The 21,622-nt window shown below is 39.8% G+C and overlaps 1 protein-coding gene across 2 annotated transcripts in view; it reads left to right on the forward strand.

Annotated features, from left to right (window-relative positions):
• Positions 1-2,280: 2,280 nt before the first annotated feature.
• TMEM196 (transmembrane protein 196) overlaps positions 2,281-21,622 on the forward strand; it is a 52,389-nt gene continuing 33,047 nt past the window's right edge. The window contains exon 1 of one of the 2 annotated variants that reach the window (XM_012926171.2): positions 2,281-2,445. In XM_012926171.2, the coding sequence (XP_012781625.2) occupies positions 2,281-2,445 (165 nt within the window). The remainder of the gene's footprint in view (positions 2,446-21,622) is intronic. The other variant, XM_004582457.2, reaches the window with a different exon arrangement.

The raw sequence follows: 21,622 nt of genomic DNA on the forward strand, positions 1-21,622 counted from the left end.
TTGACTGCTTTCCCAGGTCACAAGCAGGGAGCTGGATGGGAAGCGGGGCAGCCAGGATATGAACTGGCACCCACATGGGATTCTGGTTCGTGTGAGGTGAGGGCTTAAGCCACTAGGCTACCGTGCTGGTCCCAGAATTTTTTATAATTGTAGAATTTACACATATCACAAGAAAAAATAAATTAGATCATAAAATTGGCTTTGTTCTGGCTTAAATGTATGCAAACTGGAACTGGCATGTATGCTAAAGAATTTGAACTGCAGGTCTCAGCCTTTCCATGAACTGCGGTGCTTTAAGGAAGCACTCTAGGCATGGCCATCTTGTGTAGTGCTTAACATGCCGTGTCCCACTCCACATTCCACATGGCTCCGTACCTCCTGACTCCAGCCTAGGAGGTGGTACGTGATGGCTCAAGCAGCTGAAGCCTTACTGCTCTCGCAGATCAGGTCGGGCTTGAGGCTCCTGCTTTGGGCCTGGTCGAACACTGTATATCACTGCCATTTGGGAAGAGAGCCAGCAATTGGGTGTGCTCTCCCCGGAACACCACTTCTTTCAGATAAATAATCCTTAGAGGCCTCTTATCACAGACAGCCTACACTCACTGGTCTGCAGATGCCGGTAGACGGAGTTTCCTGGTGTTGTAATCTTAATTCAGCTGTTTGAAGGTCAAGTGCCCTAGCGTTCCCTAACTCCATCCTTTTTTCTGTTTTCCTTCCATCAGTTTCCAACTTAGGAACCTAATATTTGAGACAAATTGCACCTACACCAACACCTTTCCTTATTCTCCCGCTTTGTGCAGCTCTGTGACAGTCTAACTGATTTTTCACGGAATAACATTCCAGACACAGAAACAGGCTCCTCACGTGGAAACGCGTTTGAGGGTACAGAGCATTGAGGACAGTTCCACCAAAGTGCCTCGGCCAGGTTTAGCCAGTTCACTAAGGGTTCCGAACAAAGGCAGTCCTCAGAATAAGCGGTGTGCTTCTCCCGACGTAATCCTAAAGGAGGTAATTGTCCGAGTTCAAACTACGCTGGGTCTGGCTGTTCATTCCAGGGCTGGTGGCCGGCTCCTAGGGACAACACGGAGCTGCAGAAGCCACGTCCCTACCCAGGGACATGCCCCAGGCACCTGCTTGAGATCCGTCGGACCCAGAAGGTGACTGGTCCTGCTGGCCAGGAAGAGGGAGAAGACTCTGGACAGGCAGGCTCTGGTCTAGCTTTTCTGCACAAGAAAACTCCAAGGGAGGGGGTTGTTCTCTATCTACTGCCTTGCTCTGATCCCTGCACCCCCACCCCGCGTACGCACAGAGCAAAGTTTTACACGGAATGAGCTGGGTGTTGACGTAGACATCCTGCCACCCGCAGCTGGAGAGAAGCCCAGGAGGGAGTGAAGCAGGGACACGCGGAGGAAGAGCCCCGCGTGGACTCAGGGCCAGGGTCCTCGGGCAGGGCAACTGGAGGTTCAGCCAGGTCTCCTGGCCCCGGAGCCAGGAATACATCCGGCGATTTCCTCCTCCGTCCACCTCCGAAATCTCAATGAGGTCATAGCAATGAGAGAGAACCAAACTGAGAGAGAGGGGGAGGAAGAGGACAACGACGAGGAGGGAGAAGACACCCAGACAGAAAGAGGCCATCAGACAAGGTCGCTTCTCCAGGCGACACAGCGGCCGCTTGGAGCGTGGTGCTGAATTCCATCCGCCCGCGCTGCCTGGGGACCAGGGACTCGAGGAGGTACTGCGCGTTTTGCCACGAAAACAAAGGAGACGAGACGGGGGACAGAAGAGCTCCGGGGCATTTCCCCGTGGATCTCCGAGAGGCGCAGCTCCTCTCGCACGCACGGACTGAGAAGGGCACGGGTCGGGTCCTGGGAAGGCGCAGGCTAAGCCGGGTCCCGGAGGAGCTGCGGGCGGCGGCAGGACTCTGGACAGCGACCGCGCACCAGGCTCCGTGCTCCCTGCACGCTCCAGGGTCGCCAAGAGCCCCGCCACCTGCGCGCTCTGCTCCTGGATCGCACCCGCGAGAGCGGCACTAGAGTCCTCTGCGGTCCTTTTCTGGACGTGCCAGGGGGTTGGGGTAGCTTTTTCATCCCTCGACCTGCCAGTGAATTGGGTCTCTGTTCTGGAAATCCCAGCCCTTGTGCATCAAGCTTCGCTGGTGAAAACAGAAAAGTTTTGGGATCTTCTGGGGGGAAAAACAAAGAGGGAAGGAAATTGGAGGAAGAAAGAAGGTGGAAGGTTGTTTTTCCTCCCAGATCTGCAAGGAACGATGCCCGAGGAAGGATGTGCACCAGCGGCCAGATTATCGGGAGCCTCCTGGTGCTCTCTGTGCTGGAGATAGGGCTGGGGGTGTCCAGCGTGGCCGTGGGGGCGGTCAGCTTCAGCCTGGCCCTCCGAGAGCACAAGCCGCAGCTCGGAGACTCGTCCCCGGTATGGAGCGGGGTGTGTGTACGTTGAGCCATTTCACTCTCTCTTTACCTCTTTATGGTGATGGGTAGTGCGCGCGCGTGAGTCACTCCCTCCCTGGGATGTGAAATGAGAACCCTTCTCTGGCTTGCATGCAGGTTCCTGTTGGCAAGCCAAGCTTCTGTGCGTTGTCCTGTCTTAATTAGGGTCTTGTTGATTCTTTTTTTTCCTTTTGGGGGTGTAAGATCACCTTTTAAATGTAATTGTTTAAAGTTGGGTGCAGGTGTCAGCTTCCATTGACTGAATCTTCAAGGCACTGTGTAGTGGCTGGTTCAGAGGGCGCACCTGTCAAGGGCGGATAGACTCACTTAGTCTTTTGTTGCTTGTAACACAAGGAAAATCAGGATAAGAGCTACATCATTTGCCTGTACTAGACATAAGCAGAGAGAGTTGCGCAGTTTTGTCTGGGTAACCCTGCCCGGAGTGCACCAAAGGCAATACTGACATGACAGAGAGAGGTAGAGAGAGAGAGAGTAATGTGGTGAGGAGTTAGAGCAGCAAGTGCACGCATTTCATAGGAAAAAAAAAAGACAAGAAACTGCACCTGCTAGCAGCTTTCCCTTGCCAGCTTCCAGGTGTTTCTTCTCTCAACACTCCTGCGTAAATTCTAGATAATAAGATGTGCCACAACCTTCTAATCGGAGATCAGATGAGTCTAAAGGGTACCTGTAATGTAAGTTTGTTTCTGTCGGCAGACTCAGTAAGTTTCTTGTTTTTTTACTTAGGGAGAATCTCAAGGAAAGCCTTGAGAATCATTCCTTCCATCAAGGATAAAGAAAATAACTATTAATCTTGGTGTGGACCTAATTTTCGGAAACAGCTTTTGCTTCTCTTGGAAGCTCTATAGCTACCGTGTTCTCCTGGCTCTTCAGTTTGACCACACTTGTCAAGATAGCTGAGTAGGAGCTTGTCCGGACACTGATCATCCACGGCTCATTAAGAGTCATTCTTTGCATACTTTAGCTTTAAGTCGCTGGAAGGAAACGATCATTAAGTGTTCAAGGCAAATCATTTCAAAGTAATTCAATGTTGAGGGGTACTATGGCCTCTGAAATTCAAGAGAAATTGAATAAATAAACTTAGGTTGTCTATAAGCAATTTTAAAATATTTATTTTAAACAATAAGATGATTATTACAGTGGCTTGGTATTATGTAAGAAAAATAATTCAATGACTTGTCTCTTTTCCTAGACTTTTTCATATTGTCTAGATGAGTTGATGGTTAGTGTACATACAGAACATCAAATATTCTGATCAGTTTAAGGCAAAGCAACTGAATTATTCATGTCCACATATTATGACGAATTTACATTTTAGCTAATTGCTTAGAATATGAAGAATGTACCTGGATTTCTGGTGAAATAATCTATTGTAAATTCACACAAAAATTCTTACTGAATGAATTAGTTTAATCAACAATACTCAGAAAGTTACTCACCTTTATAGACTGTGTTTAGAAATGAAATTTGTGAACAAATAAATACCCAGCAGGGATCTATATGTCCACCAAATTAGGATGGCTATCATTAGGTTTTGAAAATTATTCATGTGAAGTCATTTATGATATAATCCGAATTACCTTTTAAGTATTTCAAGACTAAGTTAATGCAGGTAATACTTTTTGAACTGAAAGCATTAGTCTTTTTATTTTTAATATTAAAATGGAGCACTTTTCAACATTTAACTATAATCACTTCATATGTACATACTACATACATAACACTTCTACACTAACTTTCTTGAAAGCAAGGATATTATTTCTACAAAATATTGGATTCAGGGCAATGACTGTAAAGTGAAGAAAGAAGGATATATTGTCTTGTAGAAGGTATAAGTTAGTGAAGAAAATGTTTGTAACTCTGTAAAACGAATAAGAATTCACTCACTTCATATTATATTCACTTTCACATGCATTCACCTTATTTCATTTATCACAGTTCCATCCAATTTGTGACAAATGTGAAGAATTCTTTTTTTATGTCAGGAAAGTCTTTTATATGGATGTGTAATATTCCACCACATATTTACCATGGATCCTTCATCCAGGTGTCAGCTGATGGACATGCAGGTTGATTCCATTGAAGCATATTTATAGAGGAATTATCATGTGAAAGACATTTACCATAGAGAGAGATTAGCCACGGCAAACCAGATCACTGACCTCAAAAGATCCCTTCCCCTTAGAGGATGCAAGAAGGGCTTTCTCAGCTTTTGCAACATGAGAAGTTAGAACGCTGCCTTAGAAGGTTGAGCAAGTCAATGAAGCATCCTTCAAATCATCATGACTTGATCCTTGATCTTGAAAACTTGCAGGGATTACAAGGTGGAGTCTGGCGTTAGATTACTTATTGCAGATTCCAAATCTACCGCTGACTAGTGAATGACTTGTCTGGTATACGAGGTGGTAACAAGGCACAAAGGAAATCAGGCCCTGAGTACAGTGTGTGACATGTTGCAATGCGCTCAGTAAGGCTATCCATACTGGCAGTGGATGGAACCAGAGAGAATAGCCTTGGGCAGCACAAATGAAAGTGAAGTGATGGGCCTGGCTGGCACACCCTCCAGGAAGCAGACAGTGTCTTACTTTGCTGGAAACTGGTATATGTGGGCGAAACATAGGGTACAGGAGAGTGGTTAGGACCAGACAGTGGGAGAGGGCATGCCAGAGTAAGGCAGCAGGGTTATCATTCCCCTATTTTTAATGGTAATAATACCAGTTCTTGCTTCCCAACGAGACTCCAGGGAGATACAGAGCGAAAACACATTGACAATGATCTCTTTAGTAGTTTCTGGGTTGAAAATTTGTATTGCTTACGAATATCAAGTGGTATGTTAAACTAATTAATCTGTTGATATACACATAGCCTATGAATATGTGTGTAATCAGACTATTTTATTTGGTGGTTGGATATTTTTCAACATATTGATAGCACTATTATAAGGTTTCTGAGATATATTTAAAATCAGTGGAAATAAGAGGGATATTATTAAGGAATTATGTCACAGAGGGGCCATGAAATAGTACGCAATAAGGTGTTTAGAATACTCTTCTGAATATTTCACCTCAAACATGCAAAATCAAAAAAAGTGGCTTAAAAATACAGTACCAAGACAAAGGTCTTAAAATGTATGAGATAGAGGCTTCTATTGACTATTTTCAGTTTTTCATAATCCAGCAGGGGTGTTTTCTGTGATCAATCTAAAAAAATGTGAGCAATTAGAAGAAAAATCATTTAACAATAATTCATAGGGAATGAAGCTGTATGTTTTCATAGCATGTTTATTTCTTTTCAATTTGTTGTAGCTAATATCAGAACCTACAATCAGAGAACAAATTCCAAAGACATGATAGGCAACAGTGAAACACCCACTGAGCAAGCTGCTATGGGGAAAGCGTAACTGTGTTAAATGCAATAGATGGCAAAGATTTCATGACCTGAAGTTAGTTGCGCAGGGTTCTGTTTCTAAGTTGGCGTGTGAAAGTCACTTTTTTAAGGTTCAAGAATGTCAACTGTAACAATAAAAACAGGAGTGAACAGTATATAGATTCGTGAATTCTTGAGAATTTTATTTTGTTGCTCTAGAATAGCTTTTGAGAGTCTGCAGTTTGAGATGCTAATAATGAAGATTTTGGCTGAGCTGTATTTATCATGCACCATACTATGATTCCATGTATCTACACTTAATCATCATTCTGTAATACATAACTGACAAAAAAAAACACCTTTCTAAGCCTAGTTCTCCCATAAATAAACCAGAAGGTTGTCTTCTAAAATATTCAAAATTCTTCTTGTCCAAAGCACCTAAAGCTGAATAATGTTATTGTTTATTATTACAGGGTATACTTGGTTTGTATACCATAAACATATCTGATTAATGAATCTAATGTTTTCCTTCAGTGAAATTGGTAACATCATTAAAGCACATACCTCTTCTGTAGATTCCTGATTCACCATGGCAACAAATCCACCAATTCTAAGATGTTGCTGAAATTCATCCTATACAATCAGATCCTTATCACAATAGCACAGTTCTGTGCTGCTTAGAACTGGAAGCTAGCTCAGGTATTATCTATGCTATATAAATCTGTCAGACTCTTTTAATGAAAAACAAAAAGAAACAGAAACCTTGTAAACAACTGCTTGGGAAAATTCATAATTTGAGCTCAGTATCTCTAAAGAGATAATGCAGCATTTTGCTCCAGGCTCAGGCTATATAACATAAAATATATGTATCCTTTACCAAGAGATAAAAACGCTTCTCCTAACCTCAAAAAATGGCAGGTGAACATGTCTGCCCCATTTATAAGTCATTTTAATTACATCAGTGCTTCATGAATATTTGAATATTCCTTAAAAATGTTTTAAATAATTAAAACTAAAGTTCTTATCTTGACCATTTCATTAAAATTAGCCACCATTGTATTGTTACAATTCCTTGGCATGTCTTAATATCTGAATGGTTTGATTTCCGGCAATATCCCAATTACCAGATCTGTAGAGACTCAGCCGGAGTCTCTTCTTTGTGTGACTCACACTTTAAATTTTCAAACGACATTGGTTATCTCCTGAACTTAGACAATTAAATATGTTACTTAAGTACTCCAAACAACTAGGAAATGTAGTTATCATGTAAATAGTTACCACACATCAAGAGAAATATAATTATAAACCCATCTTTGGCTGTGATTTATCATGGTATGATAACAGAAAAGTTGTGAAATTTATGAGACACAGTTCACAGTTTTGTGAATCATCTTGCAAGATTTTGTTAGTCCAGATTCCGGTCATTCCTAATTAGAAGCTGCTGAAATATCAGTCCAGATTCCATGACAAAATTTCCTTTGGAATTTTCATACTTATCCAAAAGTAAAACTGGTCCTAAACTCTCTACCCCTGAAGCCTAGGAGGAAAAAAGTGTCCACTTCACAGAAACAGGATACAAAGGAAGACAAGCAAGCTAGTTCACAGGGTTGGGTCTTGCCTAAAAATACGCATAGTGGTTCTTTGCATTTGGCTAATTAACAATAAAATCATCTAATATAAACTTCCAACTCAGCCAAGTAATTGGCCTCCATTGTACAACCACCTAGTCCTTTGAACTAATCGTGATATACGATGGTGATCCTTCAGTTACGCAACCTGAAATGCCTCTGTGCTTGATCAGAAGCACAATAGATTTTGGTATATGCACGCTTTACACATAGTGCACAGAAACTCACACAGCTCCTCCCCATAAGTCCCCAACCACACACAAAACAAAAAGGTCAATCCTCAAGAATTTTATGTTCAAATGATACTGGTTCAGAAATGTCACTTGGTTTCTTAGACAAATCAAGTCTCATTTTCCTACCATACTACACATTTAGATTTATATATAATTATATTTGTATCATATGTACTCACTTGCTTGGCATTTTTATACATAAATAACTAGGTGTAGAGTGCACAAAAATGTTGACTGTGTGTCTTGGAAGTCGTGTAGATCCCATGCCATGTCTTCTCATGAATGCACAGCTCTACAGACTTCAGTTACATTGAATGATGGTCAAATGAGATCCAACCATCTCACTCAACACCATGGTGGCAGAGGATGCCAAGGTGTCATCACTCAGTCACAGTTTCTGAAGTTGGAAAAGGAGGGCGATCCCAGTACCCACTGGAGTTGTGGTGCAGCTCAGAAGTAATTCTTACAACATTATTGAGACTGAGCCTGGCATCAAGTGCTGAGTGAGCTGCTGCCTCGCCTTCCCTTTGCAGCTCTTGGATGCTCCCCAGCAGCCCAAGGCCTCAAGATCCACTAATGCCACGTTGGCTTTGTCATTTTTGCACTGTCCTTAATCAAGCCTTCTTGAACTTACTCTTCTCATTGCTGATCCCTGAAAGATATTTGAATTTAGCTTAGTATTTAATTGAAGCATGTATTAACACCTACAAAAACATATCAAAATATCTATATTGGAGAATTTATTTAAATAAGTGGCTGACACTGCATGATGAAACAGTTACATAAAACACCTCTCCCTTTGTTTTACTTTTGAAGTATATAAGGAAAGTAGAAAACCTAGTATAAAGATATTCAGTAACAGATCAATTAACAAGTATATCAGTTAAGCAAATCAAATGGTGTTAATACAATAACTACTATTTATGCCATCAATGAAGGCCTCGAAACCCATCTATAACTAGTATATCTTCAAAATCCAAATAAAAATGTAAATTGATATTTCTGATAAAGATGCTTAATAGCTTGTAAACTTACATCTTTATCTTGAACTGCATACATTGTTTTCAAAGCAATGCTTATTTCATGGTGCATGAATTGCAGATGAATCAGTTACATATCAAGATTCAATGATGATGGTTATTAACCTTAACTGATGCCCTTTATTTCAATATTAGGACTCCTGAGAACCAACCCTGTAGTTCTACAGCAACGAACTACGACTACAGTCCCTGTTAAGTAGTGGGGAGAATTGTGTGATAAAGACAAAAGGCCATAGATAACCTTGGAAGAGAGAAACTCTTGATCTGGTTTGTTGTAGAAAGATGCTAGACATGATGTATTCATAGATAGCTAATGCCTATAAGATCATTACTTTTAACCTTTCAAGTATTGAAAAAACCGGCAAGTTTTAATTATGGAAAGGAACTTACCTAAAGCCTGACATTATTTAATCTGCCAAACCATTGCGTAAAGCCAAAACAATCCTGACGCAAAATCTATGCTCTCTTCATGGCATTGTATGGACATCAGAAATGTTCATCAAAACAATTATTCACTAGGATATGACCTCATGAATGTGATGAGTCAGAATGATGTAAAGATGAAGTCCTTTTCATTCCCTTATTTCCCAGAAGAGTCAAGAGATCGGCAGGCCTAACTCCATTTTAGCAGAATAACGTAGACTAAGGCAGTACAATTAAATTCTTCCCTGCTCTTAAAGATTAAGGCTCAGCCTTGAAAAATAAAACTAAATTTCTTTCTTTTTTTAATTGGAAAGGCAGATATACAGAGAGGAGGAGAGACAGAGAGGAAGATCTTCTGTCCAATGATTCACTCCCCAAGCGGCTGCAATGGCTGCAGATTAGCTGATCCAAAACCAGGAATCAGGAGCCTTTTCTGGGTCTCCCGTCTGGGTGCAGGATCCCACGGCTTTGGGCCATACATGACTGTTTTCCCAGGCCATAGGCAAGAAGTGGAGGGGAAGTGAGGCTGCTGGGATTAGAACTGGTGCCCATATGGGATCCCAGAGTGCTCAAGGTGAGGATTTTAGCTGCTAGGCTACTGCATAGGACCCTAGATTTATTTTTTTTAAGATTTACTTATTTTATTGGAAAGTTAGATATGCAGAGAGAAAAAAGAGACATAGGGGAAGATCTTCCATCCACTGATTCACTCCCTAAGTGGCCGCAACAGTCTGAGCTGAGCCGATCTTGACTGCTTTTCCAGGCCACAAACAGAAAACTGGAAGGGAAATGGAGCATCTGAGATAAAAACCAGTGCCCATATGGGATCCCGGTGTGTGCAGGGTTAGGACTTTACCTGCTAGGCTTACACTCCAGGCCCACTTCACTATTACGAGACAAGTAAGGAAGACATAAGATGACAAATTTAAAGTGTTCACAATTTTAACAGAGCACATATGGAAGAAATGAATCTAAACTGATTATCAAACATCTTTCCACTGGGCAGAGGCAAGAAATTAGATAAACAAAACTATGACCAAAAAGTAACAAGGGGTATGGAGGCAGTAGAGGAGCAACAAGGTTCACTCAGTGGGAGCAGAGAAATGCTCATGTAAAACTAATAAATGTAGATCTACCTCATTTTGTGAGAAGGGAGCAGCTTCAACAGATGCTGAACAAATGGGACTATGGCTGTCCCATAGGCTTGAGTATTCTGCTGGGTGGAACTCACTGGTCATGTGCCCAAGGCTCTTAGTTCCAGGCCCTGGCACTCAGTTCCAAGGAAGATACACATTCTAGATCAGACAAGAGAAGGAAGATGGCATTAAAATTTGACAGAAGTGTAAAACCACAGATAGAACCACAATCTCAAGGCTTTTTTTTTCCTATTGATGTTGGGTTTTTAAGCTCATACATTATTTGTTTCCAATTAGGCTCACAGCTGTCTGGCACATAAAAAGAGGAACTTGTAAATTTAACTAGAGGTATCAATAGAACACAAGGAAATGAAAACAACTTAGGACTCAATGAAAACAACTTAGGACTCAAATTCCAGCTTTAGCATTTTCTAACTGCTTACTGCTAAGTGAGTTGCATTATCTCACCGAGCAGTTGTCCAACTCACTTGCAAAACAGAGTACTGCCCTTTAGATAATGAAGTCATTGTAAAAATTAAATGTAATATTTAAGCATAAATATTCAATATTTGTGCTAGATATTCAATTACCATGCAGGATGCACAGTAACACCTGCATGCTTTTCCATTTTTCTGGAAAATCTATATTCTGTATGCTGTTTCTCTTTGTGCAGTTATAGGCAGATTTCATTTTTATACATTCATGGAAAGGATCCTATTATAAGACTGTCAATGTGATTGACCTTGGACTCCAGACTCCCTAAAATTAAGCTCATATAACCTCTAATGGTACTCATCACAATGAACATTATTGATAACTTTGATTTTTTTGAGTCTGATTTGTGACCTATTTTTTTTAGAATTGAAGATAGTGTGTGTTCCAGGAATTATCCCAGGAATAACTGTTTTATCTCAGTGTTGGGAAAGGAGACATTACTTTCTGTTGTTCTGTAAAATAAAGGTGTATGTAAAATGTTCTCATTATCTTTGGCTAGGCTGCTGGAGTTCTTAGTTTTTTTTCTGTACTTGTCTCTCGGCAATTATTTTCCTATAGGCTTATTCCAAGGAATTGAAATAATAACGATGATATTAATAATAGCATCGATGGCAGCTTGTGCTTATAATATGGTGTAAGAATTCCAACTGCCTTTACCATGTCATTTATCTCAGCAGATGAAATTATCTACTTCAGGAACGAGAACCTAAGAATATAGGATATACTGACTGAAACTTGGAAAATGAGATAAATTATAAAAGTAGGATTAAAAATAAATACATTTGGGGAATTTGCCTACAAGAAATGTGTACCTGACAGAGCAAGAAGATGGAATGATTAACAAACCTAGAAACAAACTGATAACTGCTATTAACGGGGAACACATCCTGCACTCCAGGAGCTAATGCCCGACTTGGGGACAAACTCACAGTGCCACAACCCCCATGCAGCGGCAGTCCATCTCCAGAAATGGGTGGCTGTCACAAATGTCACATCTGTTAAGTGGATACTCAGCTGTTGGATGGCATTTCAGTGGAAGAGTGTAAGGTACACCTTTACTCCACCGGGTGTTGGGTATTTTCAACTCTTAAACAACAGGGCACAAATCAGACTCAATGCTGTAGTGTACCCTCAGACCACACTTGCTTCTTCATTACTAAGCCCATCATCTACTCTTTAAATTCTGCTACAATGGCAACATGTATCAAGTTGTAAGCATCATATCTGAGTACTTGTTTTAATATACTACAATATCCAACAACATGTTACCCATTGTCCACATAAACATAAAAATATTAGCCAAACTCAATATTTAGACAACTATGTTATCATTAAAATATCTTAAGTTACATATAAATACACACGTTAAGTGGCTGGTACACATTATAGTATAGAGATCCTATGTAACATATATAATGTATAAAGTTTAAGCTACTCTAATAAGTATAATGTTTTTATATTATTTACACCTGAATGTTTAATATTAACCACATTTTCTTTTATTTCCCTCTAGAAGTGATGATGGGCTTAATTTTCACACAGATTCATTTTAAAATTCACTCATCACATTTGACTAAGTAAGAAAAACAAAATCTGGACTCAGGAGGTCAACTTCCAGTTTTGCTACGACTGTTTTGACTTGCTTTGCTAAGGTCTAACAAACAGCATGAACAATAATTAAGGTTTATCTGAATAAACACAATCTCAAAGTTCCTCTGATCCTTCACAAATTTTGTTCTAATTTTCCTTCCATCCTTTGAGCAAAAATAGTTCAAACATGAAAAAATCTTATTGACATGCTGTGTTTAAAATATTCAGAATTTAAAAAAAAAAACAGGAAAAATTGTCACAAAGCATAACTGGAATAGAACACATGGCATAATGTATTAAAAATAAGAAAGCCTGCATTATGTGAATGCTGAGGGGGAGATGTGAAAACATGATATTCTGAGAACCAAGGCTGATTTGTTCTGTGCCCTGGCCAGGGACGGAATTTCTAAAAAGTTTTTTTTTTGGACTTGAATTTATTTAGCAGTACTTGGCACGTCTATTAGCGACACGCTGTGTCTCATGATTTCTTCTGCAGTTTGTCCTTGTTCTCATCTTTCATTCAGTTACCTTACACTCTCTGAAAAGGTTTCTCTTGCCACCTGCTGTGCATCCTCATTTGACACGGTGAGATTATTCTCTCTGCTACTCCCTGGAGAGTTTTTGCTTCATACTGGATTTGCTGTGGTTGCATTTTGCCTCACCTGGTCTGCTAAGCCATGGAAACACCCCAGTGCTGGTAGAGGGTGACTTGCCACATCAATATTGTGGTTGTACATTTTACCCTCTCAGTATTTAATTTTTGTCTGTGAAGTAGATTATGTCTACGAGGGTTCATAGTGCTACTGCCATTTTCTAGTTAATCTGACCAGGAAATAAGAAATGTGTGATATATAGGAGGGCAGCCATGAAGTCACTGTAAGTTGGTTGTAGTCAATTCCAACATTGACATATATACCAACTAGGTATACAAGAAATGAGTTTGAGAACAGGGGAAAAGGCACTGAATATTTGGTGACAACTGTGCACTTGGAAAGCAAGGAATAAAAATAGGAAAGTAGAAAAAGTAACATCTCTGAAAGTTGAACACTAAGCTAAAAAGGCAAGAGAATCAGGAGAGGAGGAAGGTAAGTCTATTGGAATTTGTGACTCTAATGAAGGCAGAGAAATCTCAGGATTTTTGTTAGATGGCCCAACTGGAGACCTGGGACTCCCAGGGTGTGGGCTCCTGGCAATGGGACCAGGTCAATGACACTTGATGGATGTGGGTATAAGTGAGTCAGCAGGAGAAATGCCTGTGTACTACAGAGGGAGAGCTTTTGGGGGATGTCAGAGATGCAAGCTTGGTCTCCAAGTCCACAAGCCAACAGCTCTCCCTAGGCATTGTTCCTGCTCACCTGAGTCAACAAGTATCCACCTCATAGCTGTCACGTCTTGTGCTCTAATCTTCAACCTTTGGATCTTGTTTTAAAGAGGAATAAAGCTAATAAATAAATAGTGCACAAATTATAATCACCAATGATGCCATCGTAAACAGGAAAAGATACTTACAGAAATAGCAAAGAATGTGTTCCCAATGATGGAACTGGGAAAAGTCTTAGTAAGTCATACTTTCTGAGGGATGATGAAGGAATGAGGGAATAACATTGACCCAAAAAGTGTGATGTACTTCAGTCACTGATTAAAAAACAGATGACTGTGGTTTAGTCAACAGGGAAGCAGAGCTGGAAGGTGCTGGGTGCGGTGGAAAGGCAAATGGGTAAAAGTCACTTAAAGCTTCATAGCCACTCTGTCATATCTGATTTTTACCCTAATTGAAATTGGGAGCCACCATAAATTTTTAAGCGGTGAAGGGTACATTTATATTTTAAAAATCTGGAAAACAAACTGGAGTCAGGCAAATTGGGATGTCACAATCTTACTGAGGGGGCTACTTGGATGTATGACATAGTGTATTGTGCTGAGTGTAGAACTGTTGAGAGAGAGAAAGAGAGAGAGAGAGAGAGAGAGAGAGAGGGAGGGAGGGAGGGAGGCAGCACACATATTAAGATGAAGAGTTGATAATACTGTTTGGTTATGTGCCATTATGGAGAGACAGTTTAAGAAGGATATCCAGATTTTCACATCAAGGAACTTGTAGGACAGAGCTTCTGTTTCCTCTTTTGAGAAACAGACATGCACAGGGGAAACACACATCTCCATGTTGGTGGGGGCAGGTGGTGACAGAGGCCGTTGTGTTAGATTGAGACAAAAAAAGAATCCCTTTGTGATTCCTGAGGTAGAGACCCTGTAACACACCAAATAAAGAAAAGCTGGGTGTTGTGGACTGTGAGCAAGATGGTTCCACAATTCGGAAGAAAGGGCTGTACTAGAGTTCTGGATTTGTGTGTGAGTACAGGCCTTCCTTATTCATGAGGTTCGAGAACCATGGGATCCATAAATAATTGATCAAAATATTTTAAGAAAAGTGTTTGAATGTGTACAGCTTTCTCTCTTGTCACTATTCCTTTAGAAATATGGGAAATCAACCATTTACATAGCACTTACACTGGGACAGATTTTATGAGCAATCTACAGAAGATGTAAAGTACACTGGAGGACATTGTAGATTATATGAAAATACCAGGCCATTAGAAGACTTGAGCATTTGAAAATTTCAGTTCTCATGGGGGTAAACATAGGGTAAACAAACATACAAGCTTGATAAAAATCTTGAAACATGGCTTTTAGTTGCTATAATATTCAGAGCTTGGGTGGTGACGAGGAACAAGATAGAATGAGAAGCAGTGAACCACCACAGCAACAACAAATGCTCAGGATCAAATGAGCATACCTTGAGAGTGGCCCAGAGGAGGTCTTGGTTGCAACATGAGAACTGAAGTGTCGGAGTCATTGTTTGCCTCAGCAAAATTAGTTGAACAAAGGACAAACCAGTCTAAAGTGTGGCACAAAGAAAATGAAAAATACAAGAGTGGAAATGAGGTCAGGTATTTAGCTAACTGCTAAGACATTGATTGTGATCCCTACATCCCATACTGGGGTCTTGCTACTAACTGATCCACAGAAGAAGTGGTGATGGCTCCAGTAGCTAGTCTTTTTTCCACTCACAGACAGAACCTGGACTGAATGTCTGGCTCTTGGCTTTGGCTTTGTCCAGCCTCAGTCATTGTAGAAATTAGGGAGAAAATGTAACAGAAACAAGAGCTCTGTCTCTCTTTTTCACTCTCTCCCCACCCAAAACTAGAAAAAATCCAAGCAATATGTAAATAATAAATATAGAACTGTAAAAAGATAGGGTAATAGATATAAAATGCTTTGATGTCAAGGAACTTTTTTTTCTATTTTTATTTTTTTATTGGAAAGGAAAATATGCAGAGAGGAGGAGAGACAGAGAGGAAGATCTTCCATCCAATGATTCACTCCCCAAGTGGCTGCAATGGCCAGAGCTGAGCCGATCCTAAACCAGGAGTCCAGAACCTCTTCCGGGTCTCCCACATGGGTGCAGGGTCCCAAGCCTTTGGGCCGTCCTGAACTGCTTTCCCAGGCCACAAGCAGGGAGCAGGATGGGAAGCAGGGCTGACTGGAATTAGAATCAGCACCCATATGGGATCCCGGTGTACTCCAGGCTAGGACTTTAGCCACTAGGCTACCAAACCAGGCCTGAAAGCTTTTTTATTTTTAAGGGAGGAATTTAAATATTTTTCCATGCTGATATGATTAATGGATTAGGAAAGAAGAATATAACTATGCAGAGAGAGAAACGAGTAGATAAAGAGGATTATACCTAGAGTTAAAAATGGGAGATATTTGTTGATAATTTTTCATCTTTGTCTATTGGAAGATAAAACAGGATGAGAACAGGTGAAGAAACAGACGTTGGCACAGTTAATGGTCAATGGTGACAAACTTTGGATGTTTTCTGGAGTTTTTAATAGTTGCTTCTAATTTCTAGGCTTATCTATTTATTTGAGAGAGTGACAGAGAAAATGAAAGACAGTCAGAGGGAGAGAAAGAGGGAGAGAATCTTCTGTCCACTGATTCTCTCCCAAATGGTTACAATAGCTATAACTGGTCCAGACCAAAACTAGGAGTCTAGAATCCCATCTGGGTCTCACATGTAGCTGGCTGGGCAAACTCTCAGGCCATTCACGAACACTCTGCTAAGGTTGCTTTGCCAGATGCAACAGAAGAGATCTGGATCAGAAGCAGGACAGCTGAGACCTGTTACCCCAATATGGACCATGACACCAAACTCAGTGCTTTTGTGTCTAAAACAATACTTCAGCTCAGTAACTGAAGATCAAAAAAAAAAAAAAAAAAAAGGATTACATTATATTTTGAGATGCATTAGAATGAACAATTTTTCTCTACTGCATGAAAAAATATAGTTATTTCATACAATAGAGACTTGACAGAGACTAGAACTAACTTAATCTAATTTCATAATTTTACAGATAAGAAATGGAAGTCCATAGATTTTGTTCAAGATGATGGCTGCAGAATCAAAAGTCAAAATCATTGAAACCGTAGAGATGTCCATGGGTATCTGAGAATGTCAGATACCCTTAAAATGAGTTTTCAGCCTAGAAAAATGCTATCACTTGTTCCAAACCGAACAGAAATTATCCTGAAGTACTGAAATTGCTATATTAGAATGGAAATATCATAAAACTTTGGATGGATTTCAGGGCTTTCCACCCATTTGGACTTCTGAGAAAAACAGCGTGGGCTAGAATAATACTGGCATGCTTTCCACAATGCTGTTCCAGACCCATTGGGAAATGGAAACTAGTTTTAAGAAGTTAGCTAATATTTTGAAGCACAGAAGAGCTATTAGCTGGGCAGATAAGTAAGCACATTGCCGTCAGGATGGCTTTATAGACTCCAAAGCTCTCCAATCAGACGGTGAGCATTCCATGAAGTTCTATTGGAAAAGTCCAAGTTCTGTGGTTACAAGCTTCCTAAGTGCTTTCTTTTTACACCTAAATATATAGAAATCAGAATGAACAAGTTCAAGACATGATTTGCCCAATTTGGAATAAAATGTGTGTGTGGAGGAGTATACACACATATATCACATCCCTTCAGCCAACACAGCTTTAAATATTAACAAACTACTTTGCAATGACATACGACCTTCCATAGTGCCTCCATAAAAATGAGTGGTCTTTTTGATACTTTTATTTCTGGCTATGGATATAGCAAGGTGCACTTAATAGTGAGTTGGGAAGTTTTTTCTCCCATGAAATTAAGAAGGCGAGTTATTGTTATGAGAGAGAATCAATTTTAATCACCCTTGGATACCAATTACTTTTAATTAAAGGACTTTTAAAAATGAATATTTTAGGCAAAATACATAATTGTGGTTTTGTACTTATTTTTGTGCATTTATAACACAGACAGACAAAAGGAGATAGATAAAGCTATTATCTTCTGATTCACCCTCCAAATGCATTCAGTGGTCACGAATGAGCTGAGGGGTGAGTAGGGAGATGAAAACAGCATCTTGGTCTCCAAAATCATTGGCAAAAATGCAATCAAGTCAGTCAGGAGTCAGAACTAGGTTCTATAATGATGGGACAACTGATTTCTTAACTGCTAGGCTAAATGCCCACATTGGAAGTATAGCTTTAACTTGAAATTCTGCTGATACCTTTTGGCTTTAGCCAAGCTCTATCATCAACCATCTCCAGGCCTCAGACTCTCTGCTTAATCTTTTAGAAAGACAAATGAAAGATTCATGAAACATGAAAATAAAAGATTTGCAACAAAGTGGGCATTGTGAAACTACGATATGTAATGCCTTAATCACATTTTGGAACACAAAGAATGGAGTCCTATCTCAGCTTCTGGTCCAGCTTCCTGCTAAGGTGTCTAAAAGAAAGCAGATGATGGTGCATGTACTTATACTCTTTCCTCCCACATGGGAGACTCCTATGGAACTCCTGTCTCATGGTTTCCACCTGCTCCATCCCTAACTATTGTTAGCATTTGGGGGAATTAATTAGCAGATGGAAGGAAATACTCTCATATTGACCCTTTTAATTCCATAATTGTGAAATATTAACAGTTGCCTCATTCTTATGAACAGAATGGAAACTATAAATTTATTACAAATGACATGTTCATTGTTAGAAAACTTATTTATATCGAGACTCATAAAGCAGAAGTATTTGTTAAGATTGGGTCGGAAAAAAAATAGGACCACATGGAACAGTGACTAAAAAATGTCAGAGCAGGCAAAAACTTACAATACCATCAATCCAACTCCCTCTATTTAAAGTTGAAAACTAATGAATTCTACTAACTCATACAATGTAAGTACATAGTAAAGGAAACTGAATGAGCTCAAGGTTTCTGAACAAAACAGCGTTTCAGGCCACAACTACTTTGTGCTTATACATACAAAATACAGTGCTGGTAAAATATTTTACAATTGTTTTTCTTAAAAAACAAATTCTTTTTATTGGAAAGGTTTAAAGAGTGAAGGACAGACACAGAAAGAAAGATCTTCCATCTGCCAGTTCACTCCCAAGCGGCCACCAACGACTGGAGTTGAGCTGATCCAAAGTCATGAGCAAGGAGCTTTTTCTAGGTCTCCTATGTGGGCCTAGGGTTCCAAGGCTTTGGGCCATCCTGCTTTCCCAGGCCATAAACAAGGAGATGAATGGGAAGTGGACTAGTTGGAGCACTAGCTTGTGCCCATACAGGATACTGTCTCTTGGAGGTGTGGGATTAACCAGTTGAGCCATCATGCCAGTCCCTATTGACTCTCAATATGCCCATAAAAAATCACTTTGGTTGCAACACATTTCAGCCCCTGTTATGATTTATCACAATCATTCAGTTTGTTCCAGAAGATTTCCCTGTGCATTTTGCTGGGGTTGTATGTATATCATTTTTGGCAGTTCTTTATTATTAAATAATATCCCTTGTTTGAAATTCTGATAAATTTCACCCTCATTCCTTGCTTTGCTAAATGTGAGTTCCTTTAGGTCCTTAAAACTGATTGCATCAAGTTAAGTTTAACAATAAAAAGCTTCAAATATGCAGAACCCAAAAGATTCCCATTGAAGCAATCAAAAAAATCATTGAGTTTATTTTAAAAGGAACCCTTTGGTGATAATTTGAAAATAGGCAATACATTAGATTTTTGCATTCAAAGGTTTTAGAGTCAGTGGTGAGGGGGTATATATATTAACACACAATAAAAGAGAGTGAGCACTTCAATAATTCTAAGTGATTCGTACCTATAATGTTACTTAATATTTGCAGCAATTCTAAAAACTATGTACTCTTACATATCCAGATAAAGAGGAAACTTGAGGGAAAAATCATTTCAGTAAATTTCTCCAAACCACACAGGTGAAACATGGCAGAGCCATCATTCAAAATCAGCAAACTTGGCTGCATAGGATCAAATACATAAACTTCTTCCCACTAATTCGCAATAAATATAGCTCATTACAGAATAAAATCTATGCAAATCTTGTGGATGCGCAAAGGAAGATGAAGAGAGAGACCAATGGTTTCATGAAGAATGTGCCTTTGGGGGGAAGACTGGGGGAAAGAAATTCAGAGGGAAAAGCTATCTTGGCTGGTGGGCCTAGAGCGCTTGAGAGTAGAGATGAAAATGTTAGCTTCACAGAATACAGAGAGGAGAAATCCTAAAGGGTTTGGCCCAAGTATGAAGACATTTGAATACTAAAATAATTAAATTTAAGTTATAGTCTCCTTTAGGGATGGACAGGTAAGAAAAATGTTTGAAATATTTTCAGGTTACTAGTAACTAGAGTCAGTTCATTTTAAGAACAATCTCAGTTCAATGAGTCAGACAAATAAAAGTGAAAGCAGGTATGCATGGAATGAATAAGGAAATTAATTACTTTTTTGACCAAGCTGTGTTGCTTTGACTGATTTTTTTTCACAGAACACACATTTAGAACATGCATAGTACATTGTGCTATGTTCTGGGGATTTTAAAAAAAGAGCAATTGTAGGTGATCACGACCTTTGATATTGTGTGGTGAGAAGGGAGAGAAAATCAGTAAGCAAATAATTGTTTAAGTAAGGATTTAATTACAACACTGCAAAGGAGGAAGTGATGGTGCTCTTGCATATAAACAAGAGCCCAGCTCAGGAAGTTAATGAAGTCTTCCACGAACAAATCATATGCAGACAGAAAGTTGAATCATGAAGGGGAATGAGTGAATAGAAGTGTTTCAGGCAAAAAAAAAAAAAAAAGCCACGTACACCAAGTGGTTGGGAATGGGATGGAATTAATAAGTTTCAAGTCATTAAGGAGAAGTTGGTGAATACTGAGGCTGGAGAAGTAGGGAGGTGGTCATTAAATACTTTATAGATAACACCAAAAGACATTCAAATATGGAAGTCATGCGTTCACAGACGAATGAATTTAATGAAGGCCAGGATGGAAAGAATAACCGGAAGGAGTTATGTCAGCAACGCTGTAAAATGATTATGGTGTTGGGAACAGAGTTGGAGTGAAGAGAAGCCGATTCATTTCAGACATTCTCTGGGAACAAAGAGACCATCACTGTGTGGTTCACTGATGGTGGGGTGTGAAGTTGAACGGGCTGTCAGAGAGATTGGATGTCAAGGATGAGAACAGAGCACAGGATGTGCTAGTTCCAGAATCAAAACAGGAGGGACAACCGTCATGGGGAAGGTGACAGAGAAGAGACCCGTTTGGGTGTGAAGGATATTTGTGAGGCAACTCTGTGCCTTACTCGTCCAGTAGTCTGTATTGGTTTCCAAATCATGGCCCCTGCATTTCAGATTTCATATCATCACTCTACTTAGGGCCAGTGAAGAGAGTCTGCCTCTACTGCTCCAGGCAGACAAGTGGAATAAACAGAGACAATGACGTGAGCGAGTATGAGATGACCTAAGTTCATGTTAATCAATCAGCAGAACACCAGTTGGAAAATTATCTTGGAACTATTTCTATGGGCCCTGATGTTAGGCCAAGAAATTCAGAGCCATCAAAAAAAATTAAATGAATGAATAAATAGCTAGAAACGAAACCCCGAAGGATATTGAACAGCAGGCAGTGAGATTCTCATGAGAGCTCATAGATAAATAAGGTGAGGGCTGGTGCATCCCAAAGGGAATAAGTCACTAATGATGGACATAGAATTAATGGCACATCATTATAAAGGTGATAGAATACAATAGGAAGAATACAATAGAATAGATACAATAGAATACAATAATGCCTCTGGATTTTGAAAAAAACGAGAGTACACAAAAAAAGTTCATGGAAAATAG

This window comes from Ochotona princeps, chromosome 20 (assembly GCF_030435755.1).
Source record: "Ochotona princeps isolate mOchPri1 chromosome 20, mOchPri1.hap1, whole genome shotgun sequence".
Lineage (NCBI taxonomy): Eukaryota > Metazoa > Chordata > Mammalia > Lagomorpha > Ochotonidae > Ochotona > Ochotona princeps.